This window comes from Archocentrus centrarchus, unplaced genomic scaffold (assembly GCF_007364275.1).
Source record: "Archocentrus centrarchus isolate MPI-CPG fArcCen1 unplaced genomic scaffold, fArcCen1 scaffold_27_ctg1, whole genome shotgun sequence".
Taxonomy (NCBI): domain Eukaryota; kingdom Metazoa; phylum Chordata; class Actinopteri; order Cichliformes; family Cichlidae; genus Archocentrus; species Archocentrus centrarchus.
The window spans coordinates 1,017,247-1,040,957 of NW_022060257.1; the positions used below are offsets into that span (position 1 = coordinate 1,017,247).

At 41.8% G+C, this 23,711-nt stretch overlaps 1 protein-coding gene across 1 annotated transcript in view; it reads left to right on the forward strand.

Annotated features, from left to right (window-relative positions):
- adgrd2 (adhesion G protein-coupled receptor D2) overlaps positions 1 to 23,711 on the forward strand; it is a 78,779-nt gene that overhangs the window by 21,884 nt on the left and 33,184 nt on the right. Inside the window, exons 12-20 of the mRNA XM_030723784.1 lie at positions 9,113 to 9,218; positions 9,325 to 9,380; positions 9,532 to 9,658; positions 9,814 to 9,917; positions 10,148 to 10,250; positions 11,951 to 12,104; positions 15,082 to 15,215; positions 16,514 to 16,629; positions 19,223 to 19,343. Of these exons, the coding sequence (XP_030579644.1) occupies positions 9,113 to 9,218; positions 9,325 to 9,380; positions 9,532 to 9,658; positions 9,814 to 9,917; positions 10,148 to 10,250; positions 11,951 to 12,104; positions 15,082 to 15,215; positions 16,514 to 16,629; positions 19,223 to 19,343 (1,021 nt within the window). The remainder of the gene's footprint in view (positions 1 to 9,112; positions 9,219 to 9,324; positions 9,381 to 9,531; positions 9,659 to 9,813; positions 9,918 to 10,147; positions 10,251 to 11,950; positions 12,105 to 15,081; positions 15,216 to 16,513; positions 16,630 to 19,222; positions 19,344 to 23,711) is intronic.

The following is a 23,711-nucleotide window of genomic DNA, read 5'->3' on the forward strand; positions in this document are numbered from 1 at the left end:
CCAAAACAATGTCAGACTTTAGTTTTCTTGGGTCCCCTTTCCAGTCAGATCAGGAGTGACATGTTTAGCCACATTTTCTCCTTAAATTGCTGTCTGAGTGGTTTCCAAAAATAATGTGGACTTTATCGATAATTGCCTATCTTCAGCTTCTCTCCTCCTGTCATCCCCCAAAACCCCATCCCCATAGAGATTGTGTCTGCTACTACAGTAGATCATCAAAATAAGCAACCCCCCCACCCCAAAAAAAAAAAAAATTACCACACAATTTAACCATAAAAATTGACAAAGAAAGACCAACATAGAACCCTTAAATGTAGTAAAGAGCAAAACAGTTAAATTATGATTGTTAAACTTTTGGTCTCTCTTCTAAGTCCCTGTTAGTAATTGATTTAATAATTAATCAACATATTGATTTATTCTGCCTTACAGGGACCTGGTTAAAGTAGGATGAATGTGTTAATTTAAATGAACCAGCAATCCTGTGTCATACTGTCAGAATCCTCGAAGCACAGGTCGAGGAGTAGCAACTATCTTCCACTCCAGCTTGTTAATTACCCAAAGACCCAGACAAAGTTTTAATTCATTTGAAAGCCTGACTCTGAGCTTTGTCCACCCTAACTGGAAAATTCAAAAACCTGTTTTACTTGTTCTTCTTTATCGTCCACCTAGCCCTTAGAGTTTCTATCTGATTTTTCAGACTTTTGTAATCTGATTTAATGCTCAGTTCAGATAAAATAATTACATTTATTTAACATTCATGCAGATGCTGAAAGCAACAGCTTCAACATTGCCTTTATAAAACAGAATAAAATAGAATTAAGTTTAACTGAAATTGAATAGAATTAAAATAATTTCAAGAGAAATGCTGAATACATATTTATAGAATGTAATTGGAAGCTGTGCAGGATCCACAAGTGGCGCCAGAACAGGGAATTGACTGAGAGGAAGTTGGGATCGTGAAGATCTACAGAGGTGGAGAAAGCCATCATTCTTTGTTGCCATTTTCCAAGAGATGATATGTGCAAATTTTTCTTATAAGGCTGCATTTCAAGCAAAATAACCATTTACACATTCACATATGGATATTTATTTCTGAACCCTGTACTAACGTGATAATGTATAGCAGATGCTGATCTCACTCCTCTTTGACACACTGTATAAATGTGCAGTAATGTGTATAGAACACATAAACAGAAAATGACAGTTGCACATGTACCATGCCATACAACTTGTCAAATCTAGGTTGTTTAAAAGGTTTTTTGTCCTTTGTAGTAGCTAGAATCGTAATAGACCCTGAGGTAGCTACTGCTATCAGACACAATATTTAATGGATTTCTTATGCTGATTATGCTTTTAACAATCAATAAAATGGTAAATGGACTAGTTCTTATATGAAGCTTTTCTACTCATTCTGAGCACTCAAAGCACTTATACACGTAAAAAAGTAAAATTACAAATAAATCTACCAAAACTAAGTGTCACGACCCAGGGAAGGAGAGGACAAAACAGGCGGTAGCTGATGTGAACAGAAGTGCAGGTTTATTTACAGTGCAGATGTGAAATATGCGGAGGCAGGAATGTCCAGGAGAACAGGGATGGAACGAACGGGGGGAAGAGAGGGTGAAGAGGATCGAGGCGCTGGAGGGAGTCCGAGGAGAGGAGGGGAGGCAAGGCCGGTGAGTGAACGAGCAGGTGAATCCGAGAACCAGCAGCGGCATGGCGTGGGATGGCGTGGTAGGCGAAGGGCAGGATTTCCAAAGTGAGTGAGCAGGAGCCGGCACGGGAATCTGAGGAGGACGAAAAAATGGAGAGCAGGTAAGTCGTAGGAGAATGCACGAGAGAGAGTCACAGAAAAGAGCCGGCACTAACTTAGGAGTAGTCAATGATCCAGCGAAGATTGAAGGTCTGCTGGCAGCTTAAGACCTTCTTGATGACCCGATCAGCTGCAGGTGTGGTGACGCAACGCCCAGCGTATCCGCCCCGAAGAGGCGGAAACACCGGAAACCCTTCGCCGTGATCTGCAGGACACACACACACACACACACACAGAAACCTCCCTAGGTTATGACAGTACCCCCCCTCAACGGGACCTCCTGGCGATGGAAACTTCTCCGGATGACGTCGCCGGAACTCCTGTACCATGGCCTTATCCAGGACGGTAGCCTGGGACACCCAGGACCGTTCCTCGGGGCCGTAGCCCTCACAGTCTACCAGGAACTGATAACCCCGCCCGCGGCGGCGTGCGTCCATAATGCGACGGATGGTGTAGATCCGCTGGCTATTGAGAAAACGGGCAGGAGGTGGTGAGACAGATAGAGGGCATAAGGGACCGGTGGTAACAGGTTTCAGCTGAGAGACATGTTAGACGTTATGGATACGCATATTACGAGGAAGTTTAAGGTGGACAGACACAGGGTTAACAATGGAGTCAATCTCAAAGGGCCCAAGGAAGGTGGGGGCAAGCTTTCTAGACTCGGCACGGACTGGAACGTTCTTAGTAGAAAGCCATACCTTCTGGCCCGGTTGGTAGTTCGGTGCGGGATTCCGGTGGCGATCAGTGATGCGTCTGTTCCGTTCCTTGGTTCGAAGAAGGGCTGCTCGGGTGGACCTCCATACTCGGCGACAGCGGCGAAGGTGGTGCTGGACGGAGGGAATGGTGAGATCCTCCTCGATGGCAGGGAGTAGTGCCGGTTGGAAACCCTGGGCTGCCTCAAAGGGTGACACACCCGTGGCGGCGGAAGAAATGGAGTTATGCGTGTACTCGACCCATGCCAAGTGGGAACTCCAGGTGGCCTGATTGGTGGAGGCCACGCAGCGTAATGCCGCCTTCAACTCCTGGTTGGCCCGTTCCGTCTGACCTTTGGTCTGAGGGTGATAACCAGAGTAGAGGCTCACCTTGGCTCCGAGAGATATACAGAATTCCTTCCAGACCTGGGATGTGAACTGGGGCCCCCTGTCGGACACGATGTCTTCAGGAATCCCATGAAGCCGGAAAACGTGGTTGGTGAGAAGCCGTGCCATCTCCAAGGCAGAAGGGAGTTTGGGCAGTGCAACAAAGTGGGTGGCTTTGGAAAACCGGTCGATGATAGTCAAGACCACGGTGTTCCCTTCAGAAGGAGGAAGGCCAGTGATTAAGTCCAGAGCAATGTGAGACCATGGTCGCTTAGGGGTGGGTAACGGCCTAAGGAGACCAGAAGGAGATGACAGAGAAGGTTTATTTTGTGCACAGATGCTGCATGTTGCCACGTACTCACGAGTATCCTTGATTAATGTAGGCCACCACAAATAACGTTGGAGGAAGGCCACTGTGCAGTTAGCTCCGGGATGGCAAGTGAATTTGGCTGTGTGTCCCCATTGCAATACGCGGGCTCGCACTTGGGAGGGTACATAAAGGCGGTTGGGTGGTCCCGTACCAGGGTCTGGTTCTGTCCAAAGGGCTGCCTGAATGGCGGACTCAATCTCCCAGGTGATGGCACCTATGACGCAGGAGGGGGGCAAGATGAACTCCGGCTGGGAGGAGGAGTCCGTAGAGCTGAACTGTCGGGACAGGGCGTCGGGTTTGACATTCCGTGATCCAGGTCTGTAGGAGATAGTAAAATTGAAACGAGTGAAAAACAAGGCCCACCTGGCTTGCCGGGGATTCAAACGTTTGGCGGCTCATAGATAGGCCAGGTTCTTGTGATCTGTCCAAACCAAGAAAGGATGCGTCGCGCCCTCCAACCAGTGCCGCCATTCTTCCAAGGCTAATTTGATGGCTAGCAGCTCCCGGTCCCCCACGTATAGTTTTTATAGTTTTGTTCCGCCAGAGAGAGGCGACGGGAGAAGAAGGCGCAGGGTCGGAGACTGCCCATGGACTGTTGGGACAGGACCGCCCCCACCCCCACATGGGATGCATCCACCTCCACAATGAAGGGTTTGGATAGGTCAGGTTGGATGAGAATGGGTGCGGAGGCAAACCGGCCTTTCAGGGACGAGAAGGCCTCAGCAGCGGCAGCGGTCCATCTGAAAGGTAACTTGGGAGAGGTGAGAGAGGTTAGAGCCTGGGTGATGGTGCTGTAGTTTCTAATGAAGCGGCGTTAGAAATTGGCGAAGCCAAGGAAGTGCTGCAGTTGTCTGCGATCTGCTGGCTTGGGCCAATCCAGGACCGCTTGTACCTTGACCGGATCGGCCTTAATCTGCCCCTTTTCAATGATGTATCCCAAAAACGCAGTGGACTCAACATGAAACTCGCACTTCTCCCCCTTCACGAACAGCCGATTCTCCAACAACCACTTTAACACCTGCCGAACATGTCCCTGATGCTCCTGTAATGAGGAAGAAAAAAAAATCAGAATGTCATCAAGATAGACGAACACAAAATGGTTGATGAAGTCCCGGAGTACATCGTTCACGAGGGCCTGGAATACTGCCGGGATGTTGGTTAAGCCAAAGGGCATCACCAGATATTCAAAGTGACCGAGGTGGGTGTTGAAGGCGGTTTTCCATTCTTCTCCTTCCGGAATCCGAACGAGATGGTAAGCGTTCCGGAGATCCGGTTTGGTGAAGATGGTCGCCCCCTGCAGGAGCTCGAATGCAGAGGTGAGTAGTGGCAAAGGGTACTTGTTGCGCACAGTGATTTCGTTCAGGCCTCGATAGTCAATGCAGGGCCGGAGGGTCTTATCTTTCTTGGACACAAGGAAGAATCCAGCGCCCAGGGGAGAGGTAGAGGGCCTAATCAGACCAGGCGCCTGGGCTTCGGTTATATATTTTTCCATGGCGTCCCGTTCGTGCTGAGAGAGGCTGTAGAGTTGGCTGGAGGGATAAGGTGCCCCTGGCACGAGAGTGATGGCGCAGTCATAGGGCCGGTGGGGAGGCAGAGAGACGGCCCGGTCTTTATTGAACACCTCAGCAAGGCTGTGATAGGGCGGGGGGATGCCGGATAGGTCAGGTGGTGTCTCCTCCCTAGAGACAGAAGAACAAGGCACGGAGGGAGTAGCGGATCTGAGGCAACGCTGGTGGCACCGCTCACTCCAACCCGAGATGCTCCGAGTAGCCCAGTTGATTTGTGGATTATGTAATTGTAGCCAGGGAAAGCCAAGGACGATGGGCGTCTGTGCAGAGTCAAACAGGTAAAAGGAGAGTTGTTCAGAGTGGTTACCGGACAGGGTGACAGAGAGTGGTTGGGTCTTGTGAGTGATCTCAGAGAGTTTGGCACCATCAAGAGCTGAGACCTGGAGTGGTGCGGGTAGTGCTGTGGATGGAATTCCCCACTGCTAGGCGAGGGCACGGTCCATGAGATTTTTCTCCGCCCCAGAATCGAGTAGTGCCAAAGCTGTGTAGCTGACTGGGGGAAGATTGATTTTAGCCTGAAGCGTGAATCTGGGCAGGGAGGAACAGGAGTTGATTTGACCCGCCAGTATCCCCACCATTACTGACGGGCACGGCCTTTTGGGCGAACAGGACAGGAAGCGATGTAATGACCCTTCTTGCCACAATAGATGCACTCACCCGCCTCCCATCTCCGCTGCCGTTCTGCGATGGACAGCCGTGCGCAGCCGAGCTGCATGGGGTGTTCCTCCGCGCCGCTGGGAGGCGCCGTGTCCTGGGTGTCGTCCGTTAGGGAGTTTCCCCGGTCCCCGGAAACCACGCGGTGAGCGGCACCCTGGGAGTTGTAGTTCCTCGGGGTTCGCCGCGCTCGCAGGCGGTCGTCAATACGAATACACATGGAAATCACCGCCTCGAGGGATTGTGGCAAATCCCTAGTAGCTAGCTCATACTTGAGATCGTCATTAATGCTGTTCAAGAATACTCCTCTGAGTGCTTTCTCCTCCCAACCGACCTCCTCTGCGAGAATCCGGAAATCCACGGAAAAGTCCGCGATGCTCCTCTGTCCCTGCCGCAGGCTGACCAACTTCTGTGAGGCCGCCTCCGGACATGTCCCCTTATCGAACACTTCCTTAAATCGAGACAAAAAAACAGGAAAAGACAGGTCGGGGTTTCCCCGTAACACAGCACGGCCCCATTCTAATGCTCGTCCCCGGAACAAATTGACCATGAAACCAATTTTGGCACAGTCAGAAGCATAAGCGTTTTTCTGTTGCCTGAAAACCAGCGAACACTGGGTGAGGAAACCTCCACATTTCCCCAACTCACCGCGGAAAACCTCCGGGATGGGCAGGGCTTTCTCCGATGTTCCGGTGGGTTCGGGTGTGGGGGCTAAACCAGATGACGGAACTGTCGGCAGAGAGGATAAATCCAGGTGGCGGGACGTGGCTGATAATACGGTGGATTCCAACATACCTCTGAGATCGGCGAGCTGTTGGGTGGTAGCACCTAGCTGACTGGAAACCTGGCGAAGCATGTGGTCATGATGCTGGAGCGTTTCCTCTTGGATAGCCAGAGTCCAGTTGATCGGATCAGCATCTGCGGTGTCCGGTTTTGGCTGGATCATTCTGTCACAACCCAGGGAAGGAGAGGACAAAACAGGCGGTAGCTGATGTGAACAGAAGTGCAGGTTTATTTACAGTGCAGATGTGAAATATGCGGAGGCAGGAATGTCCAGAAAAACAGGGATGGAACGAATGGGGGGAAGAGAGGGTGAAGAGGATCGAGGCGCTGGAGGGAGTCCGAGGAGAGGAGGGGAGGCAAGGCCGGTGAGTGAATGAGCAGGTGAATCCGAGAACCAGCAGCGGCACGGCGCGGGATGGCGTGGTAGGCGGAGGGCAGGATTTCCAAAGTAAGCGAGCAGGAGCCGGCACGGGAATCTGAGGAGGACGAAAAAACGGAGAGCAGGTAAGTCGTAGGAGAATGCACGAGAGAGAGTCACAGAAAAGAGCCGGCACTAACTTAGGAGTAGTCAATGATCCAGCGAAGACTGAAGGTCTGCTGGCAGCTTAAGAAGACCTTCCTGATGACCCGATCAGCTGCAGGTGTGGTGACCTCGCTAGGTTATGACACTAAGATAACATATAATTGCTTCTGAGATAATCCTAATCCATGGTGCCTGCCAATGCCAGGTAGCGCTTCATAATTAAACTTGTGAGAGATTATTTAGGTATCATTTTTACAAAGAACAATAATTTTTAGTATCACATTGGCTAATTGGGTAATACCGCAAATGAAAAACACAAAACTAGAAGCATAATAGTGTCTGCATAACTCAAAATTAAGTCTTTCTAACCTGGAATATGTCACCCATTCTTAAGTGCTGCATACATGACTAATTCAATAGTAGTTTGACACACAGGTTCCCTATTGTAACGTTGCCTCTTCTTAATACTTGGTAGAGAACTGCTGTCATTTGCAGATGCTATTCTTAAATGATGAGTAGCACCATTATAAAACTGGACGTCTATTGAAATGCACACTCCTTTTTCACTCATTTTTGATCTCCTTTAAATAATAAACCACTTCAAACATCTCTAATAAAAAAAAAAAAATTCTCAAAGTTCCTCAAGGCTAAGAATGAATGTGCTCCTAAACGTTTTGGAATGTAATGTAATGGATGTATCATACTGTACAGATGTTCTCCATGAAGTTATTATTGTCCTGAACTCATGTGGGTAATAAGAGTGCATTAGGTATGTGCAAGGCCTTACTGGACAGTCTCAGCTATGCTTTTTTCTTTGTAACTCAACCTCAAAAAATAATATCCTGAATTTCAATCAATCAGATCTTTATTTTATACATATATGTAACGTGTTAATACACATAAAAATCAAATTCACAAGCAAACAATTTTTTTTTTTACCATTTCTTGTTCAAAAGGGGGAAGAAGCAACTGCTTATTAATTTCAACCCCTAACTAGCTCATCTTTTATATCTGTTCTGATTATACAACCTGAAATATACATATGTGCCCATCTAATACAAAATCTCTTGTTATATTACCTTCATGAACTGATCTATAGTTATTAAACTGTACCTATATTGCTTTCAGGGTTCATACACCTTTTCCAGGGTCAAATTCAAATACTTTTTAAGTATCTTTAAGGTTTTCCAGCACATTAACCCTGGGATACATATTTATACAAATACATACATACAAATGATTTCCCATTTTTTAATCACTTTAAAAAGATGGTACAGTATTATGCAATAAGTCACTTGACAAAAAACAATAACTACTGATAGTTAATTCCTGAAACTTTAGTCTCCAGCTCTTATGCTGCTGCCTCGGTGTAACTCAGCCTAACGCAGTCACCTGAATTATCCATCAAAGTGACCAACCACATGCAGGCCAGACCCGGGTGGAAAAATTTTCAGTTTAGACTTTCCGACTCATTTTCTTTCTCCATCTCATAAGTGAACTATTTAATCAGATAGCTATTTTTTTATTCAAAAAAAAAAGAGAGAAGTTAAAATTTCAAGCACTATATCCAAAATTTCAAGCACTTTTCAAACCTTGAAAACACAACATTAAATCCAAGCATTTTCAAGTAAGTAATTCAAGTAAGATAAAACCATGGAACAGTATACAAGTATATATGCAATGATTTCTGGTTCAGAATGTGCCTTGTTTTTCCTAACAATGCGATGCTCTTTGCTGTTTATGCTTTTACATGACTATTTTGAAAGAGGATACCGTTCAATAAGGCTTCATATTGAGGAACAATGAGCCATCTGTTGAGCACTGTATCAGATGTACAGTACTCAACAAATTTATTAGACTACCTGTCATTTAAACAAACTAAAACTAAATATTTACTGAACTGAATTTGTATTTTTGTACCTTAATTTGAGCTGGCACACTGTACATCAGGAATGCAAATAAATAACCATAATTTGTGCTTTACTATTTTTTCTACTTTTTGTGAAACAGTAAATTTGAAAATTCATGGATAACGATAATTATTATACTTTAGCATTAGAAATATCATTTTGATTAAAAAGCTTGCGCATTCTAATAGATGAACCACTACAGAAACATTAAAAAAAACATTAAATTATAATACAAATGTATGACCACAGACTGGTAGAATGTGGCAAAACTTCTACATACAATATTGGGGGGGGGGGGGGGGGGGGGGGGGGGGGGGGGGGTGTAAAGAAATGTTTGACACCCTGTTCTTCATATTGAACTCTACCTTGTTGCTTGCACTGTGAGAAATCATAATTGTGTGTGCTTAACCAGGTATTTGGGTACCATCTTGGGTTCTTCAGTCATATCTACCACAGTGTTGGGAGACGATCAACCTGTTAGCATGGCGGTTCGATTCCAGCTCCAGCACAGAGTACAGGTTTACTAAATCTCTAGCATCTATCTTTTCCAACACTGAACTGTACATACCCACTACTTTTTCTAAATATATTCAATTTTTATTATATATTTTGTATTTTTAACAGAATCATGATGGTACTGTGTATGATCCAGTGTGTGCCTTTTGGGATTTTAATCTGACGTAAGTACCAAAAAAAAGAGTTTTAATAAAGGGCTTGTATTCTGAATTTCTTTGATTCCTCTAAAAAAACAAAAAAAAACAAAAAAAAAAACCAAACAATTATTGTAGCTGATTCATCAAAAAATGTGCATGTACATATGTGTCTAAACAGTGCAGAAGCTGGTGGGTGGTGGAACACCAAGGGCTGCGAAATAGTGTCCAAACAATATGGATACACTGTGTGCTACTGCAACCACACCACCAATTTTGCATTACTGCTGCAGGTGTATGAAGCCCAGGTAACATTCCTCCACCCAGTTATCACTATGGATTTTATGTAGACTTTCATCTCCACTATGAGCTATTAATACAGCATTTGCTGTGTGTGCGTGTGTGTGTGTGTGTGTGTGTGTGTGTGTGTGTGTGTGTGTGTGTGTGTGTATTACTGTGTCAGAGGAGCCCAGAGAATGAAAAAGCTCTGCAGGTGCTGACGTTCATCGGCTGTGGAGTGTCTCTGTGTGGCCTCCTCTTCACCTTCATCCTCTTCATCTCTGTGGGGTGAGTCACAAACGTCACCGAGTACACTCTGTAAAGCATGAAGGGTGAAAAGCATTTCATATAACCCTGCTGGATTCCCATCAATAAATGGAGAGAGAAAAAAGCAGAACATTGTGATCTTTAGATGTGTGAACAGCATCACAGTGAAACTTTTTTTTTAATCCTGAGAAATGCTGTGAGCGCTTCACTCACACATTGTATACTGTGTGTTTTTCTGTATGTTTGTGTAGTGTCCCTAAGTCAGACCGCACCACTGTCCATAAGAACCTTATCGTTGCTCTGGGCATTGCTGAGCTGCTGTTGATGTGCAGTGGTTGGGCTTCTGAAAATGAGGTGAGTCTCCACACATAATTAAACTTCAAGTGTTTTAATAAGAAAACAACAGAAACAAAACAGTCATATAAAATAATTTATGATAAATTCTAATAACTATGTAACCTTAACTTCATAATATTCACTAGCAGACCCAGCTAAGGTTTAAGGTAGGGTTGATTAATATCCCCCCATTTTCAAAAAAATCCTGTCTGGAACTCCCCCATCGAAAGTTTTACTAATAAATGAATATATGAGTTTCATTTGAAACAAGTTTTATAAATTCAGAAATTTGCCTATTTTAGACCCATGTTATCATCAGTGTTATCATCAGTAAAAACCCAAACCCTAACCCTACACCTAGACCCTATGCTGTGACGGATGTCACAGGATGTGCTCGATTGGAGCCTCAGATGACATGGATAAAAATTTTAAAGCCTCTTTAGTCAATATTCAGGGTGAACCTGCTCTCATTATTTCTAATGGTGAACCTGCCAATTCTTATATAGAACTTTTTGACTGTACATGAGCACTCAAAGCACTTTATACAGCATCCATTTTATATTCACTTTATATTCATCCATTCACACACATTCATATGAGTATTTTCTACATCTAAGTACTTCCTGTCTAACATTCTCACACACAATCACGCTCTGATGAACACATCATGAGCAACTCAGGATTCGGTATCTTGCCCAAGGGTACTTTGGACAAGATCCCTCAGCACACAGACTGGAGCAGCCAGGGATCACCAACCTTCTGTTTGTAGATGACCTGTTCAACCTCCTGAGCCACAGCCACACCAATAATGCTGATGGGTTAAAGACCTACGGCCTTGCCCAGCTCTCCTAGAGTAACATTCTGATTCCTGGAATCTCCTCCATGCTCTTGAGACTGTGCTGGGAGACACAACAAACCTTCTGCCAATGGCACGTAATGAAATGCCATCCTGAGCAAGTTGGACTACCTGTGAAATCTCTGTAGAGTCCAGGTACTGTTTCATGCTACCAGTAGTGACACCGACCCTAGCCAAATGGAAAAGCAGTGAGAAAACAGAAAAGAAAATCAGAAAAGATGAGTGAAAAATGTCAGTGGCCTCCACCTGTAACACCATTCTTTTCTTGGGGGTTGTCTAATTGTTGCCCCTCTAGTGAACCTGTGGTTAATTTAATTTACCCCAACACAGTGAAACAGATTAACACCCCATCTGCTGCTTAAGTAATCACATCCATATCCAAAATGTTGAATTGAATTGATGCCATACACTAAAAAGTGTACCTCCCTGGTAATATTTGATAATATTTCTCAAACACTGAGAAAATATTAATATCGGTAATATTTCTCAGAGGGAAGATGGCTGGATTTTCAACAGTTTTATCTCTTCAGGTTTTAGTATTTAATAAAAATAAATATTTAGGCTTCATTCAGCCTCAAAAAGTGGCTGCTTAGCTAGCATAACTTGGAAATCAGTGTGAGACAGTGTTAATAACTCATAATTAATGGCTAAGTTTTCTTCTGGAAATCTCCAACCGAGGATTCTGAACTTGAAGCTTCAGGTGTCTGACCTTACACTTATTTCTAAAAGCAAATTTTATGCTCCAATACTGTTAAGACAGGGACAAAACCAAAATACCTTTCATCCATAGTCCAGGGATGTAGTTAACAATGCAGTCCAACTCACAGCCCATTTTTGTTTTTGTATATCTTAAATCCGGCAGGCAGCATGCTTCCTGGTGACTGTACTACTCCATCTCTTATTCATGGCTTCTTTCTCCTGGATGCTGGTAGAGGGGCTGCTGCTTTGGAGTAAAGTCGTGTCCGTCAATATCAGCGAGGACCGCAGGATGAAGCTCTACTATGTCATTGGCTGGGGTAAACTTTAATCTCACTTATGTGGCTTGTAAGGTTTCAGTCTGGTTTACAGTATTTGGAAAGAAACTGAATAAAATAAAATTTTTTAAATTTAATAACAGATTCTAAACTCAAGAAAATCTTACCTTTTTAAAAGTATTTGAACTACAATTCCATTCTAGTCTTGCAATGGCAAAAATGTTTGGCATGATATCAGATATATATTTTTAAAAGAAAATAAATTAACAGCAATTCATTAATTAAAAAAATTATCAACTTCTTCTAAATGATACTAAAATGGAAGAAAAAAAACTGTGATATATTATATTTACTTCCATATAATCAAGATAGCTTCATAAATGGGACTATATCCACAGTTTAGATTTGGTGCAATGTATACTGTTGTTGATTGATTTACCTTTATAAAAATCTTTGTATTGCCAACAATATTTGGACTATACCTATAACTTAAATAAGAACACAAACCCCTATGACTTACTGAAGATAATTTTGAAGGGCGTTTTGCATAAACCTCAGAAGAACAATACAAGTCTGTCATCTATCCATGGACTATGCCTTTGTCATGATAGTCTGTTCTTGTGAACAGGTGATTCTACAAATGTAAATATTGAACCTTTGAAGAAAACCTACATCTGACCTGTTAAAATTGTTAGCAGGCTTGTACTTTACTGTATTAAACAGAGCACTGGGGCAGAGCATACTGGGGTCATTTCATTTATAAATCTGGAAATGTTCTCACTCCTCAGAATCAGCTGATTTATTTGTAAAATAATTTTAGAATATTTAATGAAGTTTTGTGAAATTTTACCTTCATACCATGACAATTAGCTGCAGGCCCTCAAAGTACATGGAGTGGGTCTAGATTTTATGCTTTTAATTTACCTTGTTTCTTACATTTTGCAGACCTTATAACTTCATAAATGTGGGTGATGGCACCATGAAATTTTTAAGGGTAAAGCTAATATATTATGGAAATATATTATACATGTATATTATACATTATATATACATTTGTAAATATATTTTCCATGTGTCGTATTCTAAAGCAGGGGTGGCCAACTCCATCCCTCGAGGTCCGGTGTCCTGCAGGTTTTAGATGTGAACTTGTTAGCAGGACTCTGGAGAACTTGACTGTATACTGAGGAGGTAATTAAGCCATTTGATTCAGGTGTGTTGAAGCAGAGACACATCTAAAACCTGCAGGACATCGGCTCTCGAGGCCTGGAGTTGGCCACCCCTGTTCTAAAGCCAAATCTCATTCTATAACCAGCTCTAAGCATTAACATTGTGATATATACAGTATATATGTATAGCAGTTTCAATAGTAAAACTGCCTCACATTATTGTCTGTGGCCTGAATTATGCTTCTGCTTCAGGTCTTTGCATACGTAACCAGAAATCCCCACTGAGCCCTACGCAGAAATCACAATCCTTGTGGCCAGCATCAACCCAACATGCAGTTACTTTCCTCAAAAGGTGCACATCGGGTTACATTGACATAGGGTTCAGAGGGGATTTCCAGTTATGTATGTATGGCCTTGGCAACAGTGGGAAGGAAAAACTCCCTTTTAACAGGAAGAAAACTGAACCAGGCTTAGGGAGGGGCAGTCCTCTGCTGCGACCGGTTGGAGGCGAGGTGAAAGAGACAGGACAAAAGACATGCTGTGGAAGAGAGCCAGAGATTAATGATTAAATGCAGAATGGTGTATAAACTTTAAGTTTTAAGTCCTACTCTTACTGTAAGTATAAATCAGGATTTTGTCTTATCCAGGTAACTTCACTGTTCAGTTCTTACCAGGGTACAGCACCATGGTAATTTAATTAAGCAATAGGTATCACTCTCTACTGACCAATCATATATATCTGGAAAACCCTGTCTATAAACCCAAAGTGGTTTGCTGGTGACCTAGTGGATGTTGAGTGGTTAGTTTTCCCCTGATGTAATGATCATATGGCTTTTCTAAAGCCACATGTTACACCTGCTCACAATAGTTAATTAGTCAATAGTGAGCAAAAATACATTACACAGGACACACTCAGGCACCGCACTAGGTTCTATTTTCCAGACATCATTCATCCTACTCCATGGCCTGTAATGCATAACAGCAATTGTGTTGCATGGTGTGTTGCATTTGTGTTGCATTTTAGCATGGTGTTAAATTGTGTTACTATGCAATCTTACCTAGTTTAAAAAAAAATATAAAAAATTTCTGTTGACTGTCCATGTCCCCAGATCCATCTTTGAGTGTGCGTGTTTTGTCATATGATGAACCGAGAACTGATTGTCCATCAGAAGCACAGACACTCAGTCTTCAGGTGTTCCTCTCATCTCTCAGTGCAGATGTATTATCCTCCACAGAGCATACCAAATATTCAGTTTGACAGGCTCTGCTGTGCTTCACTTTTAAAGAAATGTGTCTTTAAATGTGCTGCTTCTTTTGTTGTCATGACCACAAATACTTGGTAAAAGCATTTTAGTTGTCCATATAAAATATATAAACACCTTGTTCCTCAAGTTTAGGTAACTTGAGGAACAAGGTGTTTATATTTTGGAATTAGAAAACTAAATGAAATAAAGTTGAAAATCATTGAATCTTTAAATATCTTTGGTTTCAGTCTTTTTGTAAGTGGTTACATTTTGTGAAAACAAGCGGCATGACAAAGCACTGGTGCAGACTGAGCATGGATGTGAAACATGACTCTGAGTTAAATGTTTTGTGTTTGTATTGTAATCTTTATAACTTTGTAAGAATTTTCCTTGAAAAATACTGACATTATGATAAATATTATATTTAAAAAACTGAAGTAACACTGAAACAAATAAAGTGAAACCAAGAATTTCGAAATACTGAAAATGAGACTGAAACTCAGTTGACTTGAAAAGCAAAAAAATATAAATTAATTAAAAAAACTATAATTACATAATTGTTTAAAATCATATATATATAAAATTCTGTGTAACTGAACTGTTTTTCAGGCCTACCTGTTGTGGTTGTTGGAGGAGCATTGGCGATATCCATGGACAAATACAAAGCCGACGATCATTGCTGGCTCAATGTGAAGACTGACACAATCTGGGCCTTTGTGGGACCTGTAATATTTGTCTTGACAGTATGTAATCTTATTTATTTATTTATTGTATGCTGTAGGTGTCCTCCATGATTCTATACTCAGTATATTTATGGGTTATGCAGGCATATCAGCTAATGAGGCAATGGGAACAGCTGGGAGGGAACCAAGAGAATGCAAAACTAAACCCAAAGCAGAGGACCAAAGACATACCAAAATAAAAAAGGAAGTGGAAATACAGAGACCAAGACTAAGACACATGAACTTGACACAGGTGCTGACAGGATGAGGAAATGGTCTTCTTGTGGTATTGTCTTCTTGGGACACCCAATTCACCTGTTTCTGACCTCCCATGTTATAATGTCCTTACCTTCAATTTGGAGATGGTGCTAGGGCCCACTCCAAATAATGCTGCAACTTGATTTTGTATAACACCCGACTGAAGTTACCATATGGTACGGGCCCTATCCAGATCATTCAAACCTGGCGTGCTTGGAGCAGACACCAACTGACTGCTGTAGCAAGGTCTATGTTCACAGGTGCTGCCAATCAGGTGCCAATCTGGGGCACGAGAAACTCAAAACAAGAGTCAATAGCAGAATAAGCTGGTTGGCACTGGCAGAGAAGATTTGAGCACAAGCCACAAATGCATTTTCCTTACAAATAATGGCAACATTTAAGGAGAAACAAAGAGGCTTTCCAACGGTTATCTAATTTATTGCCAAGAAGCACTGACCAAACACAAATTTTCTTACTTTTTGGGCTAAGTTTATATGGCATATATAAATATTTATACAAGTCATCATCATATATCATATATATTTGTACATTTGACAGTTCAACTGGGCAATAATTGGAATGTCAAAGTATAGAGTGGAGTGTCAGATAAGAGTGGTGTGTCATGATTTAATGTATCATAGAATCATACTACGATTGCAGCATATGCATGTATGCATGTTTGTATGTTCCCTAAATCTCGTGCATAGCGCAGGGGTTTGCTAGTAGTAGAAACACTGAGTGTAAATATATACCTCAATTTCTTAATGAGAGACCTAAAATGAGTGACATAATCCTAGATTTATTGCAGAATCAGAAGAGTGAGCATTTCCTTTATTTCTATATTTTATTCTCTCCACCTCACAGAGGTCAGGAGCTGTGCAAACTGAAATAACGTACACTGCATTCACTAAATGATGTTTGCTGTGATTTGATTTCCTGCAGCCTGAGCAGAAGGGGAACGTCTCCCTCCTCCTCATGTGAGCTGGAGGCCAAGTGGTTCTGCAATGGCAAGTCTCGTGTTTGCTGGAGGCCATGTTGATGCTGTTGTCCTCTGCCTGCAGGTCAATGCAGTTGTGCTGTGTCGGGTTGTCATGGTGACCGTTTCCAGTGCTCGTCGTCGTGCTAAGATGCTCAGTCCAAGCTCAGCATCAAAGATGCAGACCTATGACCTTACCTGGTGAGATACAATGAAGTTTCTACCTCGCTCTGTCACTCTTTTTCCTCCTGTTTTTTGAGTGGTCTCTCAGATTTTTTTTTTCTTTTGTGACCAAACTCTCGCTCTCACTCTCACTCTCTCTCTCTCTCTCTCTCTCTCTCTCTCTCTCTCTCTCTATCACACAGATACACACAAGCTTATTTTCTTTATGGTTGAGCAACCCATGATGAATAGAGACAGTGTGAGAGACTGGGAGTTTACTGTGGGAGTTGTAAGTGCTTATCAGCTTAACACCTGGGCCCTGCACAATTGTGTCTTTGTGCGTGCATGCGTGTGTGTGTGTGTTTGTGTGTGTGTGTATTTTGCCACGATTTCTAGAGTTTCTACTTAAATTAAAGGAAAAGACTCCCTTCCCTGTGGTCCCCTCACCTCTTTTCCTGTAAAATTCAGCATTAACAGCAGTCCAAATCCTCAATGCAATTAGCCGATCCAGTTCATTGTCATCTAACACTGAACAGATATTATTCAGATTATCTAAAATTAAAGGAAAGACTTGGCATTCACAATGTAGAAATCTAGAGCAAAAACAGCTGTCTGTACACACAAACACTAATGCTGTCCATTTTTTCCTTATGGAAATGGACAGGTATTTCTACAGCACTTTTCTATTCCCAACAACAGCTCACAGCGCTGTAGACCACATGCTTACTCAGTCTGGGGAACTTAGCCGCTAACCCTGTTAGTCCTGTTGAAGTCATTTCTAAAAATAGCACATGACTATACAGTTGAACATGGTGTATGTATAGTTGGAAAAATTAGTTCCCTACCAGATGATTTGGAAGAGGCACAGAGGAAGACGATAGCTAATGCTTTCAAAAGCTCACAGTTGTTTGTACAGTATGGTGTTTGTTTGCATTATGGGATTATTAAGTCATTCTTATCTTTAAACCTGTGGCAGCAGCGACAAAATTCTGTTGTCCTATTACAGTAACCATTTATTTAACTTTGCATACATACATGTAAACATGTATTATTTATTACTGCCAGTCAAATGCTAAACAGCAAACATAATTTCCACCCACATTTTCAAAGTAGCACATCTGTTTTTGGTGCTATGGTTTCAGGATGATGACAGATATTTCTAGTAACCCCACTACAGTATGGTTATGTGTCCAAGTTAGTGACATTTCTAGCAGCATATTATCCCACCCCTCAACCTGCTACAGCTTATCCCTGCCCCTCCCTGAGCCTGCTTTTTTTTTGTTTGTTTGTTTTTTGTTTTTGGAAGACTCTTCCTGTTAAAAGAAAGATTTGCAGAGAATTTTTGTTTGGGTGTTTTGTTTTGTTTTTTTCTTTTTCTGTGCACAAAAGCATCACTCGTTGTATTTGGGTGAATGCAGAAATATCAGACATTGTCAGCTATCTTATTATCTGGGCAAAATGAAACCAAACTTCCCTTCTTAATACCCATTCTGTCACCATCAACCATTTCGCTTTATGTCTTATACATTTTAGTTTTCTGTCAGAAGCTTTTCCAACCTGGGTCTTCCAAACAGGCAAAAATTATTTAGAAGTGGTGAATTTAATCAAAACCAAACCCTAGTCCTATAGCCCTGGAACTACATGGGTTGCCAATGGCCTGGTAAATGTTAAGAGGTTATAGCCACTATAGATAAGGCAGAAATTATATCTCTGCAATTTAGATTAATCCATCATTGAATATACTGAGATTCATGTGATTTTACCCTTACCGCACATACATGAATTATAGGACATCTATGTCGAATGTGTGGACATTCTTCAGTCAGTACTATAAGTACTGATGTGCTTTCCAGATGTTAATACACAGGTCAGACGACTAAAATTAGAAAGTATTGCTATTATGTCTGAAGGAGAAACTAGAAGCTCACATATTTTGCCTGATATTTTCAGATTCAGGTAAACAAAGTCCTTCAACCCAGCATTAAGTAGCTCTCTTCCATCAAGCTTTCCTGTTTATCTCAGCCTGATGGTAATGTCACAGTGCTGTTCCTTCTCTCTCTCTGTCTCTTCATTCCCTCACAAATAGACTGAAAGTCTGTGCCAGTGTTACGTCAATTGAGGAGATTAGAGGGAAAACGACTTTCAGAAATAAAAGGGAAGAGAGTGTTGGCTTTGTCCTTGCAGACACAGTGCAGTCTGAAAACTCAATATCTCTACCCAGGTGCAGCAGTGTGACAACAATAGTGGTTTGAACAAAGGCAACCTTTTCTGCCTTGCCCCGTGAAATGGTTATTGGCCATATAAGCACCAGGATCATTGAAAGAATGATTGCAAAGGAACAGGAGCACGACTGTGGTAGGCAGTAAAATCTTTAGCTGTAGAGAGATCTTTGATGAGAATTCAAGGAGGAAATATCTGAGAAGAAAATGTCACGAAAATAACTTGAAAACTCCACTTTCCAAGTTCCTTCTGTCTGTCTGTCCTCAAGTTTTATAACAGGATTAACAAAGAGACAGAAAAGTACTCGGAATCAACACAAGCTGAAGTTTTCTTTCAGAAGTGTTTGTATGTTTGCACATACCCTGTGTTCATTTATGCTTCATGTATGTCCTCTGTGTGTGTGTGCTTGTAGGGCTGTGACCCGCCCTGTTCTGATCCTGCTGCCCGTCCTGGGTCTGACCTGGCTGTGTGGAGTGCTTGTCCATCTGTCTGTAGTAGTTGCCTATGTTTTCATTGCTCTCAACTCCTTTCAGGTAAGCAAAGACCCACCTGTCTGAATACTGTTGTGATATTAGGGGTTGCTCGAAAAGAGAAACAAAACAATCCCACAGCAGCTGAATACAATTAATGCAATCATACAGTGGTATTAATGCGTCTTGTTGAAGATAATCTCGTGCACCTTTGGATTGCTTTGGAATGCAACTTCCACTCAGAAAATTTCTGTAGAAGTCCTGTTATCTCAGTGTATCAGTGTAATCTTTCATTTTTATTTTCATAGAAAACTGCATTTTCAAAGTGTTTAAATTTAAATGATCAATTTTGACTTTTATAGGCCAATACCCCAACATTTTTAATCATTCATTCATCCATTCTCTTCCCCTTATCCTGTTCAGGTTTGCGGGGGGGGGGGGGGGGGGGGGGGGGGGGGGGGGGGGGGGGGCTGAATCCTATCCCAGCTGTCATAGGGCGAGAGGCAGGGTACACCCTGTACAGGTCACCAGCCTGTCCCAGGGCCAACACAGAGAGACAGCAAACCATTCACATTCACACCTATGGGCAATTTAGAATCACCATTTAACCCCATTAACCCTTTTTAATCATAGAATACCAAAAGCGACCCCGCTCTGTATTCAGCACTTATTCATTTCGAATCATGTGCAGTATAAGCTATTAGGTGAGTAGAAACTGACATGCTTAAAAACTTTGCATGATGACTTATGACTTATTCATTTAACACTGGCAGACAGCCATCCAAACAGTTCTGAGGACTCTGTGTAGGTTATTGCATTATGGGGTGCTCTTAGACAACTGCATACCATTAAGAGTTTTTTTTCTGTACAACAGATAATACAATTAGAGCACAACAAGATGGCCTAGGCTGTGGTTGGAGCTGTACAATTGTTGTGTGTCATGTTTTCTGATAACAGAGTTAGAAAGAAGATGCGTGAATGTAGACTGTTTAGTTGAAAGCAACTATTTGTGCTTTTTTAAATTATATAATGTAACATTACAGTTGCTTAGGTAGAGGGGGTCATCTACCAGTTCAAAGTTTGGTGATCTGATCTTTGAATTCTCAAGTCCACATGTTGAAGTGTCCAGGGTAACAGTGGTTCTGTTTCCCTCCAACTCCTTGGTTAGCAGCTGTATAGTAGAATGCATCTAACCATTTAATGGTGTGAGGGAAGCACGTATAATATAAAACGTATTGGTCCCAGAACAGAAGCTTGTTTAATTAATTAATGTTTGTGTGTGAAGAAGACTCTCCATTTACATGCACAAATTGGAATCTATTATGTAGATAAATATGTTTCAAACCACTGTGGCACAGTTACTTTAATACTAATTTAATACTAATTTTGCCTTGATAATAAAATGCTGTGGTCAGCAGTATTGAATGCAGTACTGAGGTCTAGCAGGACAAGGACAGAGATGAGTCCACTGTCAGATTCCATGAGAGGATCATTCATAACCTTCCCTAGTGGTATGATGCACTCTAAGTCCTGGTTAAAATAAACCATTCCTTTGTAAATAATTAGTTGTTAGTTGCTGTTAGTGGTTTGACAGCTACTCTTTCAAGATTTTTTAAAATAAGTTTGGAAGGTTGGAAAGTGGTCTATAATTAGCTAAGACAGCTGTGTCAAGTAAGGGCTTTTTAAGTAATGATTTAATTACCTTCACCTTCATAGCATGTGATTCATATGTAGAACTGAAGTATTGGGGGTGTCCAGGTGGCTTAGTGGTGAAGCCGGCGACCACATACATATTCCACGTTGTGGTGCGGGCGGCGCGGGCTTGAGTCCCGGCCTGTCGCCAACTTGCCCACGTATCTTTCCTCCATTTCCTGTCTCCCTCCACTGCTGTTAAAAGCCACTGTGGCCAAAAATGCAAAAAAAAACCCCCAAAAACTGAAGCATTGATTAATAGTCAAATTTCTTTGAGCAGTCATATAGGAATATGGTCTAAAAGGCACACTGATGCCTTAGAGGAAGAAATTATTCAAGGTAACTCAAAAATCAATAGGAGAGAAAGAGTCTGAGTAAATATCAGCTTTGATTAAAGTTATTGTACTTAATGATACATCTCTGGGATGACTATGAATTTTTTTTTTCTCTAATGGTTAAAATTTTGTTTGTGAAGAAATTCTTAAAATTGCCAGTTAAGGTTAAAGGAATATTTGGCTCAGCAGAGCACTGACTATAGTACCAAAAAGACACCTGGGCTGTTTATTGTTTTCCTCAATCACTGAGCAATATTAAGATCTCCTAGTTTTATGGAAGGCTTTTTGATTAAGTAACTATTTTTCCAGGCCAAATGAAAATAATCGAAATGAGTGCAACAGTATTTCTCCTCCAGGTTAGGCAATATTTACTTTAAGGTGCACATCTGAATATCATTGAGTCAAACAATCTCTGATTTGCCGCCTTTTTTGTTCAGAGGACCTACATTGTCCAGGGTAATATGCAGTAAGGATGTTACACTATTAAAAAGATAATTGCTCCCTAGTCGGAGTAAAGTTTAGGTAGCTTCTCTGTATTGTTTTGGCACATGGCATTGAAGAAGATAATGGTGATGGAATTGCATCACCTGCACCTCCAAGCCAAGCGCAGCTTGAGTAGTTGACTGATCCTGGTGCTACAGCTCAACAGCACACAGCAATTATTGTTATGTTGTGGAGGAGTAGCTACTAATGTCAACTGCAGTGATGTAAAATCAGTCCATCAGAAGTAAATGTACAGTAGGCTGCACACCCTCTGAGCAACATTAATAACATGCACGGTAAATGCAAATGGGTGTTTGTTTTTGTAAGTTGTAGTAAGTTCCTGTTCTCAGTAGGTAACACTGTAATGTAATGACTACTTTTTAATGGCAGCAATCTTATAATGTAACAACTTACTTTCAAAAGCAATGCTATCTACTGCTGCTGATGATGATAGTGTTCTAAGGAATTATTTCTCCAATATTACAAGTATATTTGAGTCTCTATGTTAGTGTCTAGCTAGTGGTGTAGTGTGTTACTGTAATAAAGTAATATAATGCATTACTTACTAAATTCGTAAATGACATTACAGTTACAATTATGATCATGTTGGATTGCTTATGTTACCTGCAATACACATGTCCTTCTATAATCTGCACAATGGATAAATTTTTACAAAAAAAAAGTGTTTTTTTTTTCTCCCTGCACAACATTAGGCTGTTGCTGCATCACTCTCTTGTAGCAGAATATTAATTGCATTTTTTTTAACATTAATAATATGAAAACATATGTGTGAGTGTCATTTTCTTTAACAACTATAATAACAAAAACAAATACAGTTCACTCCTTAAATGTTTTCCTATATAATTCTCAAGTATTAGCAGACATAAAGGTGCAAAATAGCTATCTATTAGAGTGAACTGCACATATGGGTATTCAACTTAATGTGCAATGTGAGTTTAGTATCAGAGTTTGAGTATCAGAACATTTGAATTTACAACCCCCAAGAAAGTAAGGAGCAGGTACACACAACGTCAACAGCATGCTAAGCTGCTATGCTAACAAGCCCAGTGGGTCCAAAATTACTATCCAGAGTCACAAAGCTAACCAAATGCAACTCTGAACTTACTCGCAGACCCCTAAAACTACATTCAAATATTCTTACATTTCATGGGTGCCTGGGTGGCTTAGTGGTAAACCCGGTGAACACATACACATGCCGTGTTGCAGTGCGGGCAGCATGGGTTTGCATCCTGACCTGTCGCCAATTTGCCTGTGTGTCTTCCCCTGTATCTTTCCCCCATTTCCTGTCTCTCTCCACTGTCTACAAAAGCTGCTGTGGCCCAAAAAAATATTCTACAATTAATTCTCATGTGTTTTTCATGCTTAAGCATGAGACAAACCTGATGGAAAGGATGAAATGAGCAGACAAGATGTTTGGCTGCTCCCAGGAGAGCAGAACAGAGTTTCAGTCAGCTGCCACCTACTGTTTTGGGCACATTGTATGTGTGTGTGTGTGTGTGTGTGTGTGTGTGTGTGTGTGTGTGTGTGTGTGTGTGTGTGTGTGTGTGTGTGTCATCAGGGCAAAATTTGATGCTGGAGACACCTATTCAACATGTTCTTCAAGGTGGTTTGAAGAAATTATGGCAGATGTTTATACGCTGCTCAAAAAATTAAAGGAATACTTTGAAAACACATCAGATCTTAATAGGAGAAAAAAAATACTGCTGGATCCATGAATTAGCACCTCTAAGTTTGAGGCCATAGTCCTCAGCCGGAAAAGAGTGGAGTGCCCACCCAGGGTCAGGAACGAATTGCTGCCCCAAGTGTAGAAGTTTAAGTATCTCAGAGTCTTGTTCACAAGTGAGGGAGGAGGAGAGCAGGAGATGGACAAATGGATTAGGACCGCGGCTGCATTGATGCA